The 20,799-nt window shown below is 43.4% G+C and overlaps 2 protein-coding genes across 7 annotated transcripts; one reads left to right on the top strand and one right to left on the bottom strand.

The window, feature by feature from the left end:
- Positions 1-1,057: 1,057 nt before the first annotated feature.
- Positions 1,058-15,944, bottom strand: LOC133362637 (regulator of microtubule dynamics protein 2-like). 2 transcript variants are annotated; one of them, XM_061581560.1, is made up of 12 exons: positions 15,811-15,944; positions 14,184-14,609; positions 10,623-10,666; positions 10,070-10,215; positions 8,983-9,085; positions 8,360-8,420; positions 8,141-8,219; positions 6,824-6,901; positions 5,481-5,579; positions 4,424-4,477; positions 3,981-4,061; positions 1,058-3,498 (listed from the first exon to the last, which is right to left on the bottom strand). In XM_061581560.1, the coding sequence occupies exons 1-12, from the start codon at positions 15,906-15,908 to the stop codon at positions 3,418-3,420; spliced, it is 1,350 nt and encodes a 449-aa protein (XP_061437544.1). In that variant the 5' UTR covers positions 15,909-15,944; the 3' UTR covers positions 1,058-3,417. The 2 variants fall into 2 exon arrangements, with proteins under 2 accessions (XP_061437544.1, XP_061437551.1); XM_061581567.1 differs by having other exon boundaries at positions 10,623-10,663.
- LOC133338961 (barrier-to-autointegration factor A-like) lies at positions 14,386-20,169 on the top strand. Of its 5 annotated transcripts, none has more exons than XM_061547112.1 (4): positions 14,386-14,506; positions 18,020-18,110; positions 19,029-19,194; positions 19,653-20,169. In XM_061547112.1, the coding sequence occupies exons 3-4, from the start codon at positions 19,069-19,071 to the stop codon at positions 19,797-19,799; spliced, it is 273 nt and encodes a 90-aa protein (XP_061403096.1). In that variant the 5' UTR covers positions 14,386-14,506; positions 18,020-18,110; positions 19,029-19,068; the 3' UTR covers positions 19,800-20,169. The 5 variants fall into 5 exon arrangements, with proteins under 5 accessions (XP_061403096.1, XP_061403081.1, XP_061403086.1 ...); XM_061547097.1 differs by lacking the exon at positions 14,386-14,506 and adding an exon at positions 14,544-14,690; XM_061547102.1 differs by lacking the exon at positions 14,386-14,506 and adding an exon at positions 14,861-15,584.
- Positions 20,170-20,799: the final 630 nt, after the last annotated feature.

The following is a 20,799-nucleotide window of genomic DNA, read 5'->3' as shown; positions in this document are numbered from 1 at the left end:
GAGGAGGGGGTAGGGGTGGATTGTCACATGCCTTAGAAATATTTAAGGGTCCCTGCTGTGGGGAAAAAAACTGAACCTATAAATGCTCCATTTGTCCAGAAAGTCGGGTTTCGTCATTGAGAGCATGGGGCATTAAGTGAATTGTTAAGTTGATTGTGTGCCCATCTGCAGGGAGGAGATACAATAAAAACATTAAAAGTTGAAAGTGCAGCGATGAAGCCCCATGGCAGGTTATCTCAATTGATTGAAATTAATTTGTTTATCAAGTTTTTCCAGGACACCCCCCTCTCATACATATCCGCGCATGTTACTGATTTGTACATGTGGTTTTATATTAATAGCACGAGTGTTCATTTACAAGAGAAGCGTTTAAGATTAACTTGCACTTTCAGTCTTCAATATCATTTAAAAGTGAAATCTTGTTGATCAAGATATGCCTCCTGCTATTCGGTATGCGTTGCCATCATCTTCAAGTCAACGTCGTTGAGTTTTTTTTTATGACAGCCATGACAGGATATCTGCCCTCAGTATTGACAATTTCAACAGAGAATGTGGTTCATTACTAAACGTTTTGCACCTCTTTGAACGCTTGTGCGTGAGATGGACTACTTGTGACCAGACGTGTACATTTAAGTTGCTTTGACACTTTCCTTCATCATAAACCTCACGTGTGTGGGTGTTCGTGTGTGGGTGTGTGTGGCCGGCCAAAGGCATTTGAAAGTCTTATTTGGCTGTCATTTGGGAAAAGGATCCCACCTCCGCCCCTGGTCTTTAAGAGCTAGCCACATTTGATTCTCAACTATCCAACACAACGACCTCCAAGTCCTCAGGGACCCACAACAGCCGTCTTTGGAGAACTGCCTCTGAAACGACGCAAGGTGTGCGCACGACGTTATCTGCATTCACACGACATCGAAAACACTCCTCGGTAAGACTCGGCCGATATTGAAAAAGTACAGCGACGGACATTCCTGGAGGCTGCGAGTTCTCAACCAGTGCGGTAAGATACAAGCTTGGGAACAAGTGCGCAATTTAACAAATGAAATACGGTCAAGTAAAGCGTCGGCCACCATGCTCGCTGCGGCATACCGATTCGGAATGTGCTTTTAACTGTTGATGGTGTAAGTGCAAACTGCTGTTACTGCTTTGGGTTTAAAAGAACGAAAATAAGCTTTTGTAGCCACCGTCTCCTAGCTTGTCCAACACAAGCTTGAAGCTTGGTGAATATAAAGAAAAATTTCAAAGTTGCACTCGAGTGTGCCGCCAACACGTGACATCACTGCATAGCTGTGACGGTGACATCGGCAGAATGCTCGAGGCTTTTTAAGTGTTTCCTGACCGAGGTGACCACGTTTCATGCACTGATGCAGCTCCGCTGAGATCCTGTGTTCAAATTAGATTCTCCGCTGCCTCTGCTGAAACTGGGATTCTTACGTGTAGTGAGTTAATGGTCTCAACCTGGCCACAACACAAAGGCCTGAACAAAAATATTTATTTTGGTATTACAAGTGACTAAATTCAAGTTGTGAGAATTGTAAATATTGGATTCAGTTATCCTGCAACAAATCTCTGTTTAGCAGGGTGGGTGGAAAAATGCTGCCCCCTAGTGTGAATAAGAGGTCCCTTGAATTTTCAAAAGCAGTTCTGTGGCATCTACGTCTGTGGACCATTTAACACGGCGTGGTGCGCTGCATCACTCGAGTTCCAAGTGGATTCTTCATTTCACGGTGCATCAGCAATAATACAATCGGGATAACATTCAGTATCAAGATGAAGAGAACTGGTATTTTCTAATTTAAATAAAGGACCAACTTCATGTTGGATGGTTCAGGACACAGCCTACACAGGCATTTACAAAATATGCACCATTAGTTGTTTTGGTTTGCATCTTAAGTGCTGATTAGCAGGGTTCAAATCACCAACAACTTTCATACCACGGAAACAAGTCTCAAGTGTTAAAGGACAAGCCAGCTAGTCATAATTCGCATAATCGGTTATATCACCTGAGAATCTAAAAGAGCTTACTAACTTTCATTCAGTGACTTTTAAGTAAGCAATGCTGAACCCTATTAATACAAACACACGTGGAAATAACCTGAGATAAATGCCAAGACATTCAGATTAAATACTCAAACGACAAAATGTAAGCACTCGGCAAAAAAGTGCAGCTTCACTCCAAGTGCAGTGGATAAGTCATCTCAAAATAACGCTCAGGTGAGAAACTAAAGCTCAAACAAATTAACGATACCAGGTCAACTTAATAACCATTCAAACATTTTCATGGGGAACAACTTTTAAACTAAACTTAGTTTTATTTAACCAGGTACGTCCCCATTTGATATAAATTCGGTTTCTAAAATATTTTAAGGGGTCTCTTACAGATACATTTTTCACAGCCGACTGTAATCCAAAGTTTGGTGGCGAAAGCTTTGAGAGAACAATTTCTCAACACAAAGCCCAATGAGGAAACAACACTTGGGTTAGTGGTTATTTATAGTCCATGGGAAGAGCTGAAATCGGCACCAATTAAGGTAGCAAAACTTTAATAGCACCGATTGAGTTATATGGCTAATAAGAGTTAATGTTTTGATAACCCAATCGTATTGAGTGGTTATCACAACATTTACAGTTGCGCCACCTCATGTGGTACCGACAAGTGAAATATTTGGTTTGGACTCATGGACTACTAGCAGGAGAGTCCTCCTGCGATCTGGAGAGGGTGGTTTTGGTGAAAATCTTTGCAGTGGCAGCAGCAGCATGAGATTCCGAACGAGTAAGCGCGATTGAAATAAATTACGGTAGTGAAATTAACGCTGCTCATTGCTGCTTGCCAAGAAGGTGCCTGTGAACACCACTTGACTTTGGCTCTTCACGGGTCCAGTGAGGTTGAACAGCAAGCCCCAAATAACCCTAACTTTCCCTGCAAATAAAGGTTATTTCTCTCTAGCCATCTTCACTTTCTTACCACACCCAGTGCACACCACCACTCTTCTGCCCCATTTCCCTGTTTCACAATGTCCCTGATAGCCTTCGCTGTCATTTAACCCACGGGTCCCCAACCGGACCGGTACCGGTCCGTGGCCTGTTAGGAACCGGGCCACACAGCAGGAAGTGAGCGGTGAGTCCGCGCGTGGCCCGCCCCCATTATTTTATTATTTACCACTTCCATCCGCGCCTCTTTCCCGCACTGCGCGCTTGTCTCAGTCACAGTTTTGGTAAAGCCCACAAGCTAACCCCTAGCCAAAATGAGTAAAAAAACAAACGTCGCTGAAGAGGTTGAGGACCGCTGATTTAACCAACACTGGGGATGCGTTGGACTGTGTCCTGCTCTATAGGTCAACAAAGTAGAGCAGGAAGTACGTGATTGCTGGGTCCTCGAGGTGACGCGGGTGGTGCGTGGTTGAGTTGGGAACCGCTTCAGCTCATCAGCAGTGTGGAACCACCGGACTGAGATGACGCTGATATCAGGTGCTCCAGGTCCTGCTGTACTCTGCGATCCTAGTTTTTGAAAAAAGGATGTTATTAAGGCTGCTCCAGCCTTGATTTAATGGTGTTTAGAAAAGCGAGCGATCATATTGTCCTAATTGGCTGCGCTTACTGCATTGCACAGCACATTATTTATAACAATTTACAGCCCCCCTTCGTTGAATTACCAAGTTAATTCCCAACTAGGATATGAACTAAAAAAACCTTCTGGGAATTGTACACTAACCACACTACCGCCAAACCAACCATTAGCACAACAAATGTGAACATTCAGGGTTGGTTAATAAAGTAAAAATATTCATTTAAAGCCCATTGTTATTGCGCCGCTGGATGAAGGCCTCCTCGGAAAGGGGGTCCAGGACCGGTTGAGATATCACTCCCCACTGATGCTAGCCAGGTTCACAGTGCCACTGCTCTCCCCAAGGATTACTTACACGATATATATTAAGCACACTGCTGTATAACAATTACATTCACACAAGCAGGGGGGTTACCTGGGCAGTCAGAGCGGGCAGCTTCTGAGCAGACGCAGTCCACCTCTGCAGCTCCTCCTGCAGACCTAGTGAAGCGCAACACTGCCGGCGACAGGAGGACAGACAGCAGCGGGGAGGAGGACAAGGAGGAGAGGGAGAAGGAGGAGAGAAAGCGAGCAGCAAGGAGAGGACAAAGTAGGGAGAGGGAATGAGCGAAGAGACGGGAAGAGAGGAATTCCAGTCAGCGGTTACCAGTTTAGTTTGACTTAACATCACAATATTTTATCCTGTGATGTAACCCAGGTCCACTTGGGGAACAAGACCTTCTTTAAATGTCTGGCTTAATGAGTTGCTTCCATCTCTTGGTGAAATAAAGACTGGATTTGATAAGTACATTTCACCACGAAGTAATGCGACTACTCAACACCAGAAAGTGCAGTACAGCTGGCTGAACGTGCGCTCACCTTTACGATGAACACCTGGTTGGCCTTGGAAAAGTTCGGCTGGAGTTCTTCAGCCTGAGGTTCAAAGAGCAATCACAAAAGGCAGGTTGACAGCATGTAAACATGAAACGGTATGACAGTGCTGGTTCATCGAACTCTATCATCAGCAGCAGCAGTCATTACACTGGTCAACACACTTTTTCTGGCATAAGGTATTCCAACGGTTTTAAGGTAATTTTTTATCAGGTTTTTGAGATATCAAATATTGCATTTTCAATAAAAACTGCAGAAGAAAAATATTAAATAAATGTGGATATCTACATAAAATGATATTATAAACACACTATCCTAAAAATACAGCACCATATTTTAACACTAAAGCAGTCACTGACTCGCAACAACTTGCAATCATAAGTGACAGAGTTAATTTCGGGTAAAATCAATGAAAATGGGATATGCCGATAGCATGAAAATGAGATGTGATAGAGCAAATCTGAGATCAGATTTGGAATCAGCACCCTGAAATTCATCTAAAACAGCTGCAGAAGTCCAGACCAGAATAAAATATATTTTTTTGACCAGTGTTATCTATGCACTGCTGGATGAAGGTGTCCCAACGTCATCCCTCCCCCTCATGGTTAAAAATTAAACGTGTGCGAAGATGGAAGCCACATGATGAAGCCTCTGATATACACAAACTCGAACCTTAACCCAGACCTCGACTCTATTCCTGAGATCAGAACATAGACCACCGACTGCAAACATTTGCTTTAGTGATGCACTGGAGTTAGAAGACAAATCGGGTATCATAGTTTTGATATTCCACAACGCAAACATAATGAAATTAAATATCACTCAATACATGTGTACATCCAATTTGTTTTGTACAATTGTATGATCACATACACTGCAGATACATTATAAAAACTGATTGTGAGCTTAACAATCAACTTAAACCAATAAATCGCTCCACTGTTACATGCATACTATTACCATTGATCCAAACGTTGCCCCGATGTGGACAGACCACAGTAAAACAACTCCTAGAGTTTAACGATCATGAAAAAAAACAGCAGACCTTAAGGAAATACTGAAGAGCTTCATTCACAGAGGACGTTGGGTAATTCTTGAAGATGCTGTTGCAAACTCGCCTCTCAATCCACGTCAAGTTGGCCATCTGATGGAAAGAACGGAGACGTTGGCGGAGGGGAAATCGAGCGATAGAGAGAGATGGACAGAATGTTGAAGGGAATTTGAACAATAATCTACACAGGGATGCGATAACAGTCAGGAGCTATACATCAGTACGGTATAAATCATTGCAGACGCTGAAACTGTTAACCATGTGCCTGGAAAACGTGTCGCGCAGGATGCTTGAGCGTTCCTCAATACGCCCACATTAATCGCAGCACACTCAGCTTGTATTTCCACCACTATAGGTAGCGTGGTTTTGAGCTCGCTATGGTTCCTGAATTCTGCTGCACCCAGTACTGTAGTTCAAACTGCAAAGGTCAGTTTGGCTGCAAATGCAAATTGACGGAGACGTAGATCACGCAGGCTTTCAAACACACACGATCAAGCTCACCAAACTGTGAACTCCTCATTTCCATGAACAGCCAAATTAAGTTTACTTAAATGTCCTCGAGCTGGTCCGATTTCCCCCAGAACTTGAGTTTACGGGGCAACTTGGTTTGCTTAAGAAAGCACCGGTGCCTCCCATGTTTTTCCTGAATTGCTTCACCCGCACACAGTCTCACTTGTTCTGCCCTTGCAAGCATCCCCACCAACTCGGCCAATGTTGATCAATGCCGCCGCTGTGTGAACCGTAAGAAATGCTTGCCGGTGCCACCTACTTAATGACGGACGCGAAAGATCCCGTGACGTTATTTGCCAGAGTAGGCCACCGTGTGCCGGCATCATGGTACAAATCGACCGAGAGTTGAAATAAAAATAGACCCGCAAATGAATCAATCGGAATGTACGCAGCAACCATCGCTCCTCCTGCAAAAAACTTGGCAGGACCCTCCTGAACGAGTTATGAGACTCGGTGAGGCTTTCCTGGGTAAACAAGCACAATGTAAAAAAAAAAAACACATTCCTCCTGCGGAGGGAGCTGGTAGGAACGTTGGGTTGCTCGGTCAATGGCCTGCAGGGTCAACGGCGGCGTGGTGTATTCCGCAAATATGCCCGACTGTGAGGGCGGGCACAAGCCGGCGTGAGTAGGTTAAACGTTGAGTTTTATAAGGGCACCACGGGGTGACCAGCCCCTCCCCACCCAGCCCCTCCCCACCCAGCCCCTCCCTGCACGACGGACGGACGGACACAATAATCCCCTGTGGGCTGGTGTAACCAAGAGGTTCCTACCAGTAAGAATTACACTTTTGTTCTCTTATCTGCGATGTGTGCGAGCCCATCACTCACTGCAAAGCCCCAGCGGCCAAGCAGGTGCAGCATTTCGGGGTCCGAGGGGTTGGTGGCCAGAGTCTGCTCCAGGTGCCTCTGGAGTAAGAGCAGCAGAGACAGCAGATAACACAGCCTGTTCTGAATAATGCATTATGGGAAAAAAAATCGTGTTATAATAAATAATATAGGACAAAGCACAGTTCGCGATAATACGTGAGATGCATTTGGAAGCATCCAGCAGCATCCCGCCTTGTGCGATGCTACGCCGAGGCAGCCGCACAACCGCTTACTCCTACTCGTGTGACGTAGTTCCGTTCACTTGATCGCGTTACGTCCAATTCGCATCCCACGTTTACAAAAAATGTGTTCCCTAAAACATTCATCGCGTCATATCCAATTCGCGTTATGAAAACAGACGTTCTAGGAGAGCAGACTGTAATAATAATTTCAACTTGTAACACGCACATGTTCGCTCGCTCTCGAAGAGACAAAACGACTCAGAGGCGGAAGGAACCACAGACAAGCGGGAAAAGGCAGCCAGGCTCTAAGTCGGCACCAAATTCCCCGCAAGCTCAACTACGGTCCTCTATATATAAAGGCGTTATCGGCAAATTAATAATTGTTTGCATGGATGAGGAAATCAGAGCACCCGGAGTAAAGCCACACGTGCGAGGGGACAACACTATTGATGGGGAAGAGGTGAAGACCACATCTGCCGTTCCGCCATCTCTTGACAAGCCAGGGTATGGCTAGCATCAGAGGAGTTTGCTGACTGCACTGGATGAATGATGGACGTCCTGGTATCTCCGCTTTCGATTTAAAGCTTTCGTGACTGCAGGGATTCATCTTCTTGGTTCTTTCGGTAAAGTCACGTATAAGGAAAGTAATAAAATAATAAAAATAAAACATAATAAAATAATAAAATAATTCTCACGTTTCGGCCACAACGCTGCTTGCGTTGTGGCCGAAACGTCGTGAGAATTCTTCTATTATGTTTTATTTTTATATTTTATTACTTCCCTTCTACGTGACTTTACCGAAAGAACCAAGAAGATATCTCCGCTTTCTCGCTTTCGAATCGGACAAGCTCACTGCGTGGCCAATGAGGCCAGATGAGGCATCAACCCAAACTTTGCCTGTGGACAGGGGGCAGACTGTGATGCATATTGTGGAGGAGGATTTTCCTCTGAGCAGACGAGATGGAAGATTGAGAGCACTGAACGCCACAGAAATGATAATGCCGCTGTCGACTTGATCGGCTAAATACGCACAGGCTGAAGAACCGGAGGAAATGGCTCTTCTTGAGAACAAAGAACAACGTTTTGCTGCACACACCTTAACAGAAAAGCTGTCTCTCATCTGGTGCTGAGTCGTCTGTAATTCCCACAGATAGTCCAAGCAAATGATAGCAAACCTGTACACTCAGACGTGGAAAGACAGCCAATAGTATACGTTACATGTTTTATTGCTATAACTGCAGAGCAATAAACCCTGATCTCCTCACCACTCACCTTTGAACCAACAGACATCACGCAGATGCAACCTGTGTCTCACCATTTGCGGCATTCCCTGATGCAACTTCTCCACTTGAGCCCCTTTTCTGCGGACTCTTTGCCTAAATGACATGAACAGCTTTATTGGAAGAGCTTCTGTTTTCTTTTTCCGGAGCTTTAGCAGAGTACTGCAACATGATGTGTTAAAAGGAGACACAGAAGTAGATATCACAGAACTACTTCTAGGATCCCGTCAAGAGACCTCTTATTCACTCCGGGGGTTCTACACTTTCTCATGCACGTTGATATATATATGTCCATCGCATGACAGTCTCAGCAAACTTTTTTTCATTCTATTTATTGACCAGGCTGACACTATCAACTTAAGTACATTTGACAAACCAGGTTAAACACGGGTGGCTGAATCCCAGATTCAAACCCAGGATATCAAGCATACTGGTTCAGTGCTCCGACCCCTGTGCTACCTGGCCACCTCTATCTCATGGGTTGCTTTAAAAACGAGAAGCAGGAAAGTCATCGCGTGCATAACAAAGACACCTCTTGCATAAATTATAGGAAAGTAACACGCTTTTACCGTTTTTTTTTTACTGCAGGGCATTTTCCACACACCACCTACAGAGGACTTCCTTAATAATTCATAAATCGTGTGTGCTCGTGGCTTACCGGTGAGCGCGTGTATCAGCCGCTCAGATTTTTCCTCGGTAATTTCACACATATCCCCGGAGGCACGGGCCATCCGCCACCAAAACGCTCCGCGCCTGGCAAACTGTGGCACGACAAACAGGCATAGTTGTGCTAGGGACACTGATCAATTTCTATACCTTTCCTATATATTTCACTCCTATCGTGTATCGTTGTACTATATTCTTAGGTTTTTTTATTTTATTTTCATTAATTTTGATGTTTTACCTACGTGAATTTACCGAAAAAACCTAAGAATATGATTCCTTGCAGTCACGAAAGCTTCAAATCTAGTATCGTTGTACTGTTTGTTGTTGTAACGTTCTGACCTGCCCCTACTGGACATTTATAGCTCATCGGATTTCTCCAGTATAAATAAATGTACTGATAATGATTCCCCATCACCCCCCCCCCCCCCCCGGCTTCTGAGATTCACAATCCGTCACGATTCACAGTAACGGTTCATTTCAAGAATAAAAAAAATTTCCGCGTGGTACATGAATGTAGAAGCTCGCTTGCAGTGGTGGCCAAGCTACCTGCTTGGCCATTCAGCCGCTCAAACGAATTACTGCATCACTGCATTATGCCAGAAAAGTTTGGAGGATACGAGACACGGTTACCTATTGGCACTTACTTTGGAAATCTTTCCCAGCAACTTCGCATAACCTCGCACAATTCAAGAAAATAATTCGTTCTTATCTGCTATCATTAATGACCATGGTGGCTGGTGGCTATTATTTGATGACTTTTGATAAGAGCACAGCACCAGATTTGGATATAATTACATCATCCGCACCGATCCCCTGCCGGTGCTTTTCTCCGAGCAGGTCAACAAGGCACTCTTATCTTTCCCAGTAAATCCGCATGCAGATTGGACGCTGAAAAAAAAGTGGCTGCCACCAGACTTTGAACGATGTGCGGGCTGTATAATTAAGGTTTGTTGACATCTGTGGGCAGAACTACAGAACAAAAAAATCTGTTTCAACGTCAGCATTGAAATGATGCCCCGCCGCCCGTGTCCATGCTGGGATTGTGTGCCAGTCCCCCACCTTGCGTGCCAGTCCCCCACCTTGTTCTGACCGCAGATGAGAGCATTTAAAGCCTCGTTCCAGCTTCCTGGGCCCGCCGCATGCAGCCTGTCTGCTCGCTGCACCAGCTCCTCAAACTCCTCGTCAAAATACAGCTCCTCCTCCTCCAGCAGTATCATCGCCTGGCCTATGTCAGTCACAGCCATGTGATTAGCATCCTATTAGTAGCATCGCTGAGTTTTATTTCACCGGCATATGGAAAACAGCACGTTAACACGTAATTTTTTTTCAATCCACTGCTAAATGTGGGTTTCCACGCATTGTGCGTGCCGTGTTATTTGATCATACGTCACCTTGACGGTCAGCGCATGCGGGAAGCAAAGGCATGCATAGGCTTGGAAGCATAGGAGTACAGTACAAAAACGGATTAATGCGATGCCTTCTTTGTTTCTTTCCTTTACGAACTCTCACTGACCAGTGTGGTGAAGTATGAGGAGAATCTCCTCCAAAACTGGACCGACAAATGGGCTGCACGTGTACATAGTGGTTGTTATTCGAGCAGATGCTTAACGAGTGAGCACTACCCATTCATACCTGGGCCATCCACTGTGTCACCGAATTCATCTTCTGAATCACTGCTGTTACAGCCAACATGCAGAAATGAAAACAGGCATCAGCAAACACAGGCGCACATTTAAAAAATGCAGGACGGCACTCTCAAAAAGTGTGTACCAATACGAAGTAAATAAGTTAGGACAAATTACGCATATGCATGGATTATGCTTTCCAACACACGTTGGTTTGGAAGCTGACTTGTAGCTGTCAGGGCAAATCCTGTTTGTACTGTATCCAGTATTTGCCAAGACATGTTTGTTCTGTGTTTGTCTCCAAATTTTGGGAAAACTTCTTTTTCGATTGGATAAGTCCCAAATAATAACACAGGTTTACACGACAAATGAATTAATATCGAATCCTTTATACAACAGCTACAGTGCACTCTCGTTATGGACAGATGCACAGATGGACATAACTATAGTAATACACAAACGTGTTCAACCTTAAATGGAAAGTGTAAAAACCGTACCACATTCATCATTGACACTGGGATGATGTTTTACCAACTTTTATGGCAAGGTACTGTAACACAGGACTTATTATCGACTTCTAGGCCACAATGTATGCTTCAGTCAAGTAATGAAAATTAGGTTAAAGTGTGCCATTTGCATTAATGAAATGTGTGTTTTTATAGAATTGAAAGTAAACTTTGTGAAGTAAATGTCTTGCACTTACAAAAATGTAAAATACCGCAAATGGAATATTTCAGTCATCGTTTAATGGTGTGTAAAACAAGTGTCAATAACACACATATCTTTTTTATGTGTTGAAAATTCAACATTCGAACACTAAATAGTCAAGAGTACTGTCAAAACCCACACATTTCTAAAAAGCCATTATAATTTAAAAGGCTGGATATCCAGAAAAGACCAATCAACTTCAAGGACAGTGCACATTATCAGAGTTATGTTCTTTTGTTTGTATTATGACTGCAGGTATTGCGGTCTATGCAAACATGACTCCTTGCAAAAAGGTGTCAGTTTTGTTGCCAGATAGAAGGGTAAAGAACCAATTATCATATCCAGAAAAGATTTAGCAGTTGCTCTGTCATAACTTGTAAAATTTATTTAATATTAAAAGTAACTTTTTTTCTACCATAAAACAGGAAAACAGTTTAATGATATCTGCATGTCCTGTGTTAATGGTGCGTGCGTTCATCCAAGTAATTGTTGCAATTCAGGGTCATGATTTCAGTCAAGAATCAATCTTTTTTCTTTCAACTTTGCAAGTGAATGTCGTGGCAATTAGTGGCTGCATGGTCACATAAACGCATAGGACACAAAACATGAATAAGTAATACATAATTTCCAGCCCTTTGTCAATCCACTTCTGGATGAAGGTCTTCCAAGGACTGTTTAAGATATCACTTGTCAATGATGTTAGCTGCCATGACCCGGAATTTAACTTGGATTGGTGGGTTTCTAGCACAAAGCTCTCACCACTGTACCACCACACCACCCACATATAAAATATGTGCATACATCATGAGCTTAAGAATCAACATTCATTAATGAATCGGTGCATCATTACACCCCGAATACGGTATTGCAGTGAACATGAGCACGATATGTTCTTTACAGATTAGTATTTACACAACGGAGAAATTTATTTTCATAAATATCAATGACCAGTTTAAACATTCACACAGCGTAAATGATGTCTTTGCACAATTTAGCTCATACTCTCTGAATCTTGCAACTTTTATCTACCGACAAATGTTTCACCTACAGTTGCAGAAGTCGTGTTTTAAATATCACAACGTGGTGAAGTATGTCTAAATAAGCCCTGCCAATTGCATGATGTGAAAAAACTCCTCATCCAGCAGTGGATGGGCAAAAGGGCTATACATAATTAAACATTTAACACACATTATCACGTGCATTTCTTTGACCAACACAAATGATACTTAATTTTTTTATGTGCAGTATTCCACTGGGATTTGATTTAAAAACTATGTCTATGACAGCACAGTCACTCCATTGCTATAATTGGTACGAGTGCAACTTAAAAAAATTGGAGGACCAAGCTCCTATTTATAATGCTGAGTTCATAAGCCAGCCACGTTTGACTCAGCCCAGAATGGTCTGCTTATGACCGCATCATCGAGATGCACTCGATTTTGTTAGTTCTCGGAAGCTTAGCAGGTATTTAACCTGGATAATGCTTGGGATAGGTGACCAACATGCTGAAAATAGCATTGAAGGCTGTCGAATGGCTGCACCTTCAATAGCGCTCTCTATTACTCGCCGCTTGGCTTATGGACCTTTGCTCAGCAACGGTGATAAACAAAGCAGAGGGCACTGCAGCAAAATCCAGTGTTGTAGATTACTATGGTACAACAATTAAGCTTCCCCCCAACCTCTATGGTAAAATAAATGATCAAAGAATCCCCCCCCATGCATGACCCGCACAGCATACGGATACTATCATCCAGCATGTATACAATGGTCTGTTAAACTGGAAACCACTTGAATGAAAGTGGTGTGAGCATCGTATGCAGTTATTACACGAATGATAAAGCAGTGGGCAGTGGTAGTGGACAGTGGTGAGCAGAAACGCATCTTCTTCAGCAGGTTCCGTCCTTGGTGTTGTTAGTGAATATTCAGGAAAGATATAAAGAGGAAGCACTGTTGTGTTAGTTCTCCAAGTTCAGCAGCAAAGTATATTTCATTCAGTCTCATGTTCATCCTTAAGTCTTGATAATGATCCATTCAAATCGGTTCTATTGCTCCTTAGGATTTTTTTTTTCCTTCGAATCCTAGCCAGGGTAAAGAAGCGAAGGAAGGGAAAAAAAGGGGTACGCCTTATGGGGAATCTGAGAGGAGTCTGCGAAGCGGAGAAAAGGAGGAAGAAGATATGAAGGGAAAGTTAGCAGAGAAGACAAGACACCTTTCAAGCGCAAACCATGCTGACATTCGTAAAAACCGAAAGTCAAATTCCTTAGAAGTTGACTTATCGGGGCTTCATTTTAGCGACCTGTAAAATATTCAAACCGCACTTAACCCGAGATGCCCCGGCATATCCATAATGCGCTTCTTGATAGAACATTTCCAATTTACACACTGAACCAGAGAACCAGAAATATTAGTCCTGTTGCTTTTACCGGTACGACTTGGCTATTAACCACCTCTGAAGTGACAGTGCAGATCCCCCCCACAGCGGTCCGACATAACCGTGATGAACTTCAAAGACTGAGGCCAAATTGCAGGTTTACCCCATCTGCACCAACCTCCCCAAATGGCCCTGTCACCCTGACCCCCGTTCATCCCAGGACCCCCCATCAACGCCTCATCCTCTCGCCACTCACCCCGAAGATCTTCCCCCATCTGACCCCCACAATTGGCCCTCTCACCCTGACCCCCGTTCATCCCAGGACCCCCCCCCCCCCATCAACGCCTCATCCCTCTCGCCACTCACCCCGAAGATCTCCCCCCATCTGACCCCCACAAGCCCCATCTGACCCCCACGACCTGCCCTGTCACCCTGACCCCGTTCATCCCAGGGACCCCCCCATCAACACCTCATCTCCTCGCCGCTCACCCCGATGATGTCTCGCCGGGGCTGGCGGTGTAAAAGCTGCTGCTGGAGCTCGACTGGAGACCGCGGCGACGGCGGCGGACCGACCCGGCCGCCACCGCCTCCTCCACGATGCCGGGCAGCCCCTCTCGTAGCCGCCGCACGTCCGCCCGAGCCTCGTTCAGGCTGTCCGCCAACGTCCCCAGCTGCTGCACCATCTCGTCGTGACCGCGGGAGAGCTTCGATGTCGCCGACGTGGCGATGTTGACGGCGACGTCGACGACGGTGGCACGGCTGGAGGGCACGAGGTCCTGCGAGGCGCCGCCGGGCGACCCTCGCCTTCGCCGGTATAAAATCCAGACCAGACCGAGGCTGAGGCCTGCCACCGAGGCCCCCAGCAGGGCGCTCAATGCGAGGCTTAATCTTCCCGGCCGCATCGCGCTCTGATCGCTGAGATTGTAATAAGAAGAACGTTAAAGAAATATTAAGTGGACTATACCCAGGTCTCTTCTCAAGCACGCCTATAAACAGGTTTGTATTGTGTTTGTTGGTGTTTAAAGTAGTGATTTTAATGGGTTTAGCGAGTCACAAGTTGCTCGAGTTGCCGATGCCCTCAGCCCAACTCTGCACTGACATTCACCCCCCCACGACCCCCTGGGATCTGTTTTGAAGGTAATAATAATTAATAAGGGGGTGTTTATACAGTAATAAGTTATTTTTCACGACACGATACTTTATCAATGAGTCACTGGCGTGCTAAATTTGTAAAGCTTTTAAAGCATTAAGGTGTAATGTAAGGAATTCAGTGAAAAATATAAACATGGAAGTGAAACGCGATCCAATTATTTGGTCTCTGGCCACCTATTTGTGCAGTTTGACTAGCGGGTTTGTTCACGCATATCGTCTCCGTCGAATTGTTTCGTTTATTAGTTAATAGCTAGTTATTGTGTCGTTTGATTAATGCTATGTTTCATTCATCGTTTTGCTCGCACGTTATTTTGGGCAACTGTACATGGCGATCCGTTTATAGATACCCCACTAAATTGAAATGATTAAAACATTTATCGGTTGCAGAAAAGAACGCACCAGCAATGTTGGGCAAAGTAATATAATCAGTGTTGAACACATTTAACAAGTGTATCGAGATTATATTATTGGTTCTTTCGGTAAAGTCACGTAGAAGGGAAATAATAAAATAATACAAATATAAACAATAAACATTTTATTGAGATTGTTGGAATACATAGCGAGACTTTCACGTTTATTTCAAAGTCCTCTACAATTCCTGTTATGTGTGTGGTACGTCTATAAACGTATCACGGTACTGTATCAAACTTATGGGGGATGGGAAGCGATTAGACTTCCGATGCTCGGCTCACGGCTAACATCAGTGGCGTGGCTCCAACACCTTCACCAACCCGCCTGGTAAAGTATGTTAATTTTGAATTCTTGAAATTAACGTTATAATTATTAACAACACAGACACTGTTTTATAGCATTTGGCGATTCGAATACAGTACTGTACTGCGCTATTTAAAATCGATACTAATCCACGATAATTACTTAAAAGGATGCACAGTTCTGGCAGTACTGCAATGCGTAAACGCCTTGAAGTACTGTAACAGTATACGAATTAATTCACGATATTTACCTTATTATCACTCCCGTGCCTTGTCTAGCAGTGGATACATCTTGGCTACCGATGATCATGACCGTGTTGACTAATCGACAGATGCGTACAGTCGACATAGCGAACGAAATCTCTCTTATCTTGATTATTTTAAAGCACCTTCAACGGTGCTGTTTGTGTCTGGCCGTGTGGGATAAATGTGGGCCCTTTTTTGTGGCGTTAACGGTTTAAATGTCCCAGCTGTTGGCTGCTGATGAATTTGTCAATGGAAACGAAACATTCATGAAACCGTTCGTGTCAAGAGATCGTTCGTGTCAAGAGATCGTGTGTCCTTGTTTTTAAATCCTTTATATTAAGTTCGCTTGCGTGCTTGCTTGCTTACGACCGTGCAAACCTTTCGATCGTTTTTTAACCCACTTCCCGTGATCCAATCGAGCTGACATTTTGCACATAGACTCGTTGTGCGAGACAATTAATGTTCGTGAAATTTTTTTCTCCAAAATTTTACACTGTTTAGGGAAAACAAATTCAATATTTAATTACCAATTGTTTAATACTGCAGACACTCATCTGACCCATAGGTGGCAGCCATCTCAAGCCAGAGGACGAGAGGACTCTAGCCGCCACGCATATAAAGGATTTAGAGTGAAAAACTTGGTTTTTACGGGTTATACTTATTGTATATTCATTGTAGCGAACGCCGGTTCCCAATTTGTTATTTACAATTTGTATTATTTATTTATCTTCTTCTCTTCTCTCTATATATAAAAGGGAAATTTGTGAATGTGTCTGTTCAAAATGTTTAGCGTACTTCCCGACATGCAACAAACTTGAAATTTTCCATGTGGGTACTTTCCAGACTGTAGACCATGCACTAATTATAAAAATACACTTTTGTATATTTTTTGTGGGTGGGGGGGGAGCTCAATAATGCATTTATTTTGCACAGCAAGTGAGCTGTGACGTCACCTCTGTCATTTGACCCGCGTGCGGAAGCGCTGCGCTACGAACCTGGCGACCCGAGTTCGATTCCCGCTCACGGCCACCAACGGTGACGATTATTTGAACCGGTCCTGGGCCTCCCCTAGGTCGACTCGGCCTCAAACGAGCAACTCGTGTGGTGTGTGAACATCGCCACTGGGTAGACAAAGGCGGCCGGGCGTGGTGAATTCAAGTCCCGTAGTAAAGCTAGTACACTTAGTCACATATTCACTTTAAGATGTTTTTTGTTTGTTGCGGTTGCACCCGATTCAAGAGCCGAATGGCTCATAGGTCTATACCTAATAAATGAACTTGAACGAGACAAAGAATCGATTATTTAATTGAATCGCCAATAGGAATTGGATGTAGTGTATTGCAATGCGACGATTCAATATATGTATGCGGTTCGATATTAGGAATCGATTCTATATTTAAATTCGTGCTGCATGTAGCGGCCTCTAGTGGTTGCATACATTTTAACAAAAAACCTCCATAGTTTATGCTAGCTCTTTAAAACCTGTTTATACATTAGTCGTCGATATTAATTAATGTATCGTTTCACACCCTACAAAGTTCACAACAGTTTGCTGTGAGCACACACATGTTTTCAGTTTTCCTAATCACAATATTAACTTTATTACATAAATCAAGCCCCGATTAAGATAACTTCTATTCACGAATAACACATCCCCACCCCCCACCAAAAAAAAAATCACAATATAGTCACTGCTGTAAAATTAATTACTGGAATCAATCCCTGTTGATGATTTAGACCATTTCTCCTGCGCTTATTAAATTAAACACGTGTCTATGTGTGTATTGCAAATCCCGGCAAACGTCAGAATCAAGTGGTATCCGAGCCAGTCCCTCCCTGGGCCTTCCCTCAGCAGCCCGCACATTTACCAGCGTGGTGAAGTACAGCTAAACAATTCCCATTGCTACTATGATGAGCCAAGAATGTCTGTGTGTAACGCGCGTGACGTCACTCCACATGCCGCACCCCCCCCCCCCGTCATTAATATTCATGAGCGGGTGGACTTTTACACTCGCGCAGCAGATAAAAGGTCGAGCGGAAATATTTTTTTCCGCAAATTCGCTTTAAGTTTGACGTTTTTTTTTTATTGAAAGTGAATCAGCAACAAAGTGGATTTGGTGTCTTTATTTATTTCTTCAGCACTTGAGACAAAAGGTAAGTCTAATTTATGCTTCTACATTATGGTAAAATAGACATTTCTCGGTTATTTTCCAGATATTGTATCGATTTCCAATTAATTTCAACTCCAGCGACCGAAAGCAGAAGAGAATCAAGTATCAGAGCAGTGAATTTGAACAAATTCAAGGTAAGTTATATACAGTGTTACAGTGAAATGCAGTGAGGTGTTTTATGACTTAGTTTTGTGCAAGAATCACTGCCATTAATACAGTGCTACAGTGAAATGCAGTGAAGTGTTTGATGACGTACTTTAGTGCAAGATTCACTGCCATTAAATTTACAAAAGATACAATTATACTCTGCTAAATTTTGTCGGTAATATTACAGCTTCCGTCCTAGGACTGGCAAAATGCGAGTATATAATAAACTCCTCTATAACTATCATTATACCGATTTGTTTGTTTGTTTGTTTTACAAATAGTGGCGTAGCTATCGAGTGTGCAGGCGGTACAACTGCACATATGCCTACGGGCTGGAAGAGGGCCAGGGTGCTGTTACAAAGGGGGTGGTGGTGGGAGGGGATGGGACAAGGGGGGTCCCAATTTAATTCCTTGCACCAGGGTCCATGCCAACCACGTTCGATGCCACTGCTTCCAAAGCAGCGTTATCCAGCAGCAACCACCCAAGCAATCAAGGACTTGGGTCAACCGTCCGAGTCTTAGAATTGTAGGCATTAACTTAATTTTATAAACAGCGGAATAAGAGGAGGAATTAAGCAAGGATTTGAACAGGGTAAGTCATACAAACATCGGAGTATAGTTACAACAATGGATATTGCTCCATTGTCCTCTGCTGCCTTATTTGAATGTATGTTGAACTTCTTTTGCACCGCACATAGCCAACCGTGCTAATCATCCTGTACTTTAAACATAATTTTTAAATTGAAAGTGGGTCTCCATTTAATTGTCTTACCTACTCTGATGTTCACTTTGTGCATGAAATTCTAATTTTATATCCGTCAGACGTACCCACCCTTTGTTATTGCAAGACGTACGTGAACTTGTGATAAATCACAAAAGTAGTTTGTGTTCTTATGTAATTACAGAAGGAGTTGTTGCAGCACTAAGGTTCACGCGGATAACACAATGTCGTCGACTTCTCTGAAGCACAAAATGTTCATCATGGAGCCCATGGGGGAGAAATTGATCACGACTTTGCCTGGCATCAACAGACAGAGGGGCACTCAACTGAAGAAAGAAGGATTTGATAAGGTATTGTCTTTGTTAATCATGGTTAGATGGCAGCATTACTCTTTCGTTCTTTCGGTAAAGTCACGTAGGTGAAAGTAAAATAAAATAAATATATAAATGAAAACAACTAAATTAAATCACGACGTTTCGATTGCAACACAAGCAATCATCATTAGGTGTGAAAACTACAGTAATTATTTTTTTCACCTACGTGACTTTACCGAAAGAACCAAAGAGTATGGATCCTTGCAGTCACAAAAATTTCAAATCTAGAATTAGATGGCAGCTGGTTACTCGCACGTTTTTGTGGGATAATGCCGGCTGGGCCTGGTATTTTTTTCTTCCCATCCCACGCCCTTGTGTGCCGTGCCGGAGCATCTTCATAGGTGCCCCTGTGAAAAGCAATCGCCCCATCAGTCTGTGAAAGACTGAGACAGGGGGGAAGGATCATTGTCTTTGCGGGTGTGTTGCATTCACAGGCATTCATGGTTCTGGGACAGTTCCTGCTGCTTCGCAAGAATGAGGAGCTCTTCAAGGAGTGGCTCACGTACATATGTGAGGCCAACAGCCGGCAAGCGTCGCAGTGTTTCAAGTGTCTCATGGATTGGTGCGATGCGTTCCTGTAGCAGGCTTTGTCGTGGGCCACCTGGCTGGTGTTGCCCTCCTAGCCAGACTGTGGGGAGCAATTGGAGTACATTCAATTTAATTTGATCAATCATCATCATTAGCCATAATCAACCCACTGCTGGATGAAGGCCATCCCAAGTCGTCACCATCTGTCGCCTGCACATCAGCTTAATTCATTGCTCCATCTCAGCAGGAGATGCCCTCACGGCTGCGTTCCCACATACATCCCAATATGCTACGCAACCTGCTTCATTGGGGTGATGTTAAGGGAATACTGTGAATGGAAAAATGTTCAAGTAGCTAACTTAATGTGAAAACATTGGCAATTGCGTTTTTTTGCAGAATTTGTTGCACTTGTTTGAACATGAATTCAATAAATGTTAACTCATGGTTCTGCACATCTGTGCATGATGGTGTATTGTATTCTGGCATTCCAATGAAAAAAACGTATGGTACTTTGATACAAGAAAATAATACAAGAGATGTTTTATCATAAAAAAAACATTCCACATCTTCACTCGGATTGCAATATTCGGATGTTCCGGGCTAATACAAGAGATTTATAAATTTCGATTTAAAGCTTTCGTGACTGCAGGCATTCATCTTCTTGGTTCTTTTGGTAAAGTCACGTAGAAAGGAAATAAATAATAAAAATAAAACATAATAAAATACAATTCTCACGACGTTTCGGCCACAACACAAGCAGCCGTCCTGAAGACAGAGCATTGTCTTTCCGATAGCTCTGTTTCTTCACCTGAGGACGGCTGCTTGTGTTGTGGCCGAAACGTCGTGAAAATTGTATTTTATTATGTTTTAATTTTATTTCCCTTCTACGTGTTTTATAATAAAATAGTATTTTATTCTGTTTTATTTTTATTATTTTATTATTTCCCTTCTACGTGACATTACCGAAAGAACCAAGAAGAAGAAGAGATTTATATTTCATCATTAATAATAACTTAGCCAGGCAGTGGTGGCCATGCACGCCTGCATGAACAC

Source organism: Lethenteron reissneri, chromosome 8 (genome assembly GCF_015708825.2).
Source record: "Lethenteron reissneri isolate LAM-NWPU_2019-01 chromosome 8, ASM1570882v1, whole genome shotgun sequence".
In the NCBI taxonomy this organism is placed as follows: Eukaryota; Metazoa; Chordata; class Hyperoartia; order Petromyzontiformes; family Petromyzontidae; genus Lethenteron; species Lethenteron reissneri.
This window is presented reverse-complemented; position numbering and strand designations above follow the sequence as displayed.